A 3938-nucleotide genomic window follows, 5' to 3' on the forward strand; every position below is an offset into this window, starting at 1 on the left:
AGCAACGAGAGAAGATTCGGACTCTCCTTCCTTTGCGTGCAAGAACACGGATTAATTCGATCGGCCCGCCGTGCAGGAAGGTGTAGCTAATCAATTATAATCGCTGGTTACCAAACGCTAATACACAAATTAGCACCACCACTAAACTATCCACGATTAATTAACTCACGACGACTCGTTCATTATTGCCGTTTACTAATACCATGTCCACACGGCCATTCTTTTTTAATTCACCAACCCTAAGCCACTACCCTCCTACAGTATATAATAGGGCTCCTCCTTGTGCTATTCATCAATTTGCTTGTTCGATCATAAGCTCGATCTCGTGCACATCGTCGACGACGGCGACCACCGGCGGATCAATCGCCGGCGGCATGGACGACGACGACTGCCGGCGGCGAGATGTCACCTTGGGCGACGAATTCATGGTGCTGCAGCCGGAGAACGGCGGCGCGCGCAGCCTCGCCGACCTGCTGCTCTCCTGCAAGGTCGGCGAGAACAAGGCCGTGCGATGCGGCCGCCCCGGCGCCGAGGTGGCGCCGCCGTGGCACCGGTGGATCATCGCCGTCTCCCTCCTCGCGCAGATGCTGCTCCGGTCGTCCAAGGGGGTCATGGCCAAGGTCGGCCGCGCCGTCGAGTACTGGATGAACTTCGTCAGCGAGAATGGCAACGTCCTCGGCCTCATCAGAAATGCTCTGCATGGTATGTCTGATTTTATTAGACCTGCATTTAAGTTTAATTTTATGTATATATATGTACAATGATCTCGCTTTTTTATGCTAGTTAACTAATTGTTGTTTTGGAAGGTGATATTTAAACACCCAAAAAAAAAGTTCATCCATTGCATGTGTTGCCCAGCACTCCAGCTTAAAAGCTAGTTTCTTGGGGGAAGTATATATGTGCTTTGTTGAGTTGCTAGTTAGGAAAATTTGATTTGATGCAAATGCCAACGGGAATAATTTGGATGGACGTTTAATTGATTTGTTGTTCTCTTATTATTATGAAGTATTGATAATTATGGAGAGTTCAGACCAATGCACAACGTTTTTTACTTAAAAACATGGACAATAATCTCTGACATGCATGCAGTTTGATTTAGTTCAGGGAAAGACACGTTTTCAGTAATTTTAAAAACGAATATGCGTTGCCCATGCATTGAGCTTGAGCAAGCACTAAGCACCAGCATACAGTTAATTTGAATAAGAAGGGGAGGATGTTATAGTTTATATCTTTGGAATATCATTAAGTGATCAATATCTTTTTTATTAAAAAAATATGTCGTGCTATAAGATTAGCAGCCCCTCTTTAGCTCTAGTAAATTGGGTTTTGTTGATCAGTACAGCAGTATACGATTATTTATTATCTATGCTAATTATTATGTTGACGCAGAGGTCATATAAACAACAATTCCATTAGGTCTACTCCCTCTGTTCCAAAAAAAAGACAAATCATAGGTTTCCGTGTCCAACTTTGATTGTCCGTCTTATATGAAATTTTTTTATAATTTGTATTTTCATTGTTGTTAGATGATAAAACATGATTAATATTTTATGCGTGACTTGTCTTTTTAATTTTTTTTCATAATTTTTTTAAATAAGACGGACGGTCAAACATTGGATACGGAAACCAGGGTTTGTCTTTTTTTTAGACAGAGGGAGTAGCTAAGCTCACACATAGCTGGCTTGCAGGCTTGGAAGATACTATCTAACTTGTTTATTGTCAGAACTCATTATTATTTATATGCATTGCTGGTAGTTAGTCATGTGAAGAGTTCAGCTCAACCAATCTTAATTCCTATCCAAAACAAGGATAATGTACACTAATTTCTTATACCATGTTATGAGGGTTGTTTAATCCTCTAATCAACTAACTTGAATATAGTCATTAGCTTGATCTCTTCCTTCCGGGCCCACAGGTCGCAACAATCATGTCCTTGATACACGCCTTATGATTATTGTCATTTACTCCACATGTTTCACAAGAATTGAACTCAAAAAGAGTTGTTACAAAAACACATCTTTGCAAATACATGTACAATGTATTTACCAGGACCCTTATAGCTAGTCAAGTTAAAGATCAGATACATTTCAAACAAATAGTGCAATTAAAGACAGTGATTTTCAGACAATATTAGTGCTGTAGCACTTACATTTTACATTGCAGGGAAGGTGAAAACGCCGGACAGAAATTCTCCCAACTACAGATCGTTCATTGGACTTCTTGACACAAGGATCGATCTGGACGAGAAGATCAAGCCAGGTGATAGCAATTACCACGCAGCTCTCTGCATCATGGCAGCGAAATTGGCCTACGAGAACGAACTCGTCATAAAGGACGCCGTGGAAAATAATTGGAAGGTTCGAACGCTTTGAATTGATGTTTTTTGAAATTTTTTGCAATTAAACTGTACGAAATAAAACATATTATGTCTTTGAATTAACAACTATCATTTCGTTTCGTGCTCATGATTTTACAGATGACCTTCTTAGAGTTCTTCAACTGTTGGAACGGTAAGATATCCAAGTACAGACTTTGATTACTACTAATGACAAAGTTATAATTGATGAATAAACTAATGAGTTTTCGTAATTGCTCCTGGTTCAGATTTCCAGAATGATTACACGACCCAGGCGTTCATGTTCGCCGACAAGCCGGAGGACGCCGAGCTCGTCGTGGTGGCGTTCCGCGGCACGCAGCCGTTCGACATGGAGCAGTGGAGCACCGACGTCGACATCTCGTGGTACGAGATCCCGGGTGTGGGCAAGGTCCATGGCGGCTTCATGAAGGCGCTCGGGCTGCAGAACAACGCCGCCGCCGGCAAGAAACCCAGCTGGCCGGCGGAGATCGCGCCGCCGTCCGCGGCCAAGAACTCCGAGAAGACGAAGAGCTTCGTCTACTACGCCATCCGCGCCCGCCTGCGCGCGTTCCTCGCCGCCAACCCGCGCGCCAGGCTCGTCGTGACGGGGCACAGCCTCGGCGGCGCGCTTGCCGCGCTGTTCCCGGTGGTCCTGGCGCTGCACGGCGGCGAGGCCGACGCCGCGGCGCTCGGCAGGCTGGACGGCGTGTACACCTACGGGCAGCCCCGCGTCGGCGACGCGGCGCTCGGCGAGTGGGTCGCGGCGGCGAGCGCACTGGAGGGCAAGCACCTCCGGTTCGTGTACTGCAACGACGTCGTGCCCCGGGTGCCCTACGACGACGCCGCGTTCCTGTTCAGGCACTTCGGCCGCTGCGTCTACTTCGACGCCGCGTACAGGGCGAGGGCCATGGCGGAGGAGCCGAACAAGAACTACTTCTCGCCGGCGTTCGCGTTGGCCAAGCACGCGAACGCGGCGTGGGAGCTGGCGCGAGGGCTCGCCATCGGGCGCGTGGCAGGGGGGGAGTACGCGGAAGGGTGGGCGATGCGGGCGGCGAGGGTGGTGGGGCTGGTGTTCCCCGGCTTGCCGCCGCACGCGCCGCAGGACTACGTGAACGCCACCAGGCTCGCCGGCGCCTCGCTTCGCAAGCTGCTAGACTAGACAGTTAGCCCACTCTCTTGCTCTGCGACTGATGAACTGATCACCAATTCACCAGTGGAAATGAATCGAGCACGGGAACGGAACTGAATTATTTTCCGGTTCCTGTGATAGAAAGATGAAACTTTGATTCTTGTAGAGATCCTACGAAATTCATGTAAAAATTTGTGTAGTATATTCGAAATCTATGAAGCAATAGGTTTGTCACGTTCGTAGCTTACGCACCTTTTAAAGATCAAGATGACTATGGCGTTCCGGCGTACGGGTCCGGGATCTCGTCGGAGTAGACCTGCTGATGACGCCGCACACAGTCCGATGCGCTCACCATCTGGCCGGCGTCCGGCGACAGCGGCGCGAGGAGACAACGAGAGGGTGGCCCAGTACTCCGGTCGGGCATTGCGTCGAACACCCTGTACACGAGGTGGT

General features: G+C 48.3%; 1 protein-coding gene across 1 annotated transcript; it reads left to right on the forward strand.

Annotated features, from left to right (window-relative positions):
- The first annotated feature begins 319 nt into the window (after positions 1–319).
- On the forward strand, positions 320–3719 carry LOC127777838 (triacylglycerol lipase OBL1-like). The gene is made up of 4 exons (XM_052304456.1): positions 320–702; positions 2164–2357; positions 2477–2510; positions 2605–3719. The coding sequence occupies exons 1-4, from the start codon at positions 375–377 to the stop codon at positions 3513–3515; spliced, it is 1467 nt and encodes a 488-aa protein (XP_052160416.1). The 5' UTR covers positions 320–374; the 3' UTR covers positions 3516–3719.
- Positions 3720–3938: the final 219 nt, after the last annotated feature.

This window comes from Oryza glaberrima, chromosome 6 (genome assembly GCF_000147395.1).
Source record: "Oryza glaberrima chromosome 6, OglaRS2, whole genome shotgun sequence".
Taxonomy (NCBI): domain Eukaryota; kingdom Viridiplantae; phylum Streptophyta; class Magnoliopsida; order Poales; family Poaceae; genus Oryza; species Oryza glaberrima.

What these genes read in the sequence shown, in the direction of transcription:
- LOC127777838 (XM_052304456.1), top strand. Translation starts at nt 375, where the DNA reads ATGGACGACGACGACTGCCGGCGGCGAGATGTCACCTTGGGCGACGAA. An exon ending in CCGTGGAAAATAATTGGAAG is followed by an intron (nt 2,358 to 2,476) that starts GTTCGAACGCTT and finishes ATGATTTTACAG; the next exon opens with ATGACCTTCTTAGAGTTCTT. An exon ending in GTTCTTCAACTGTTGGAACG is followed by an intron (nt 2,511 to 2,604) that starts GTAAGATATCCA and finishes CTCCTGGTTCAG; the next exon opens with ATTTCCAGAATGATTACACG.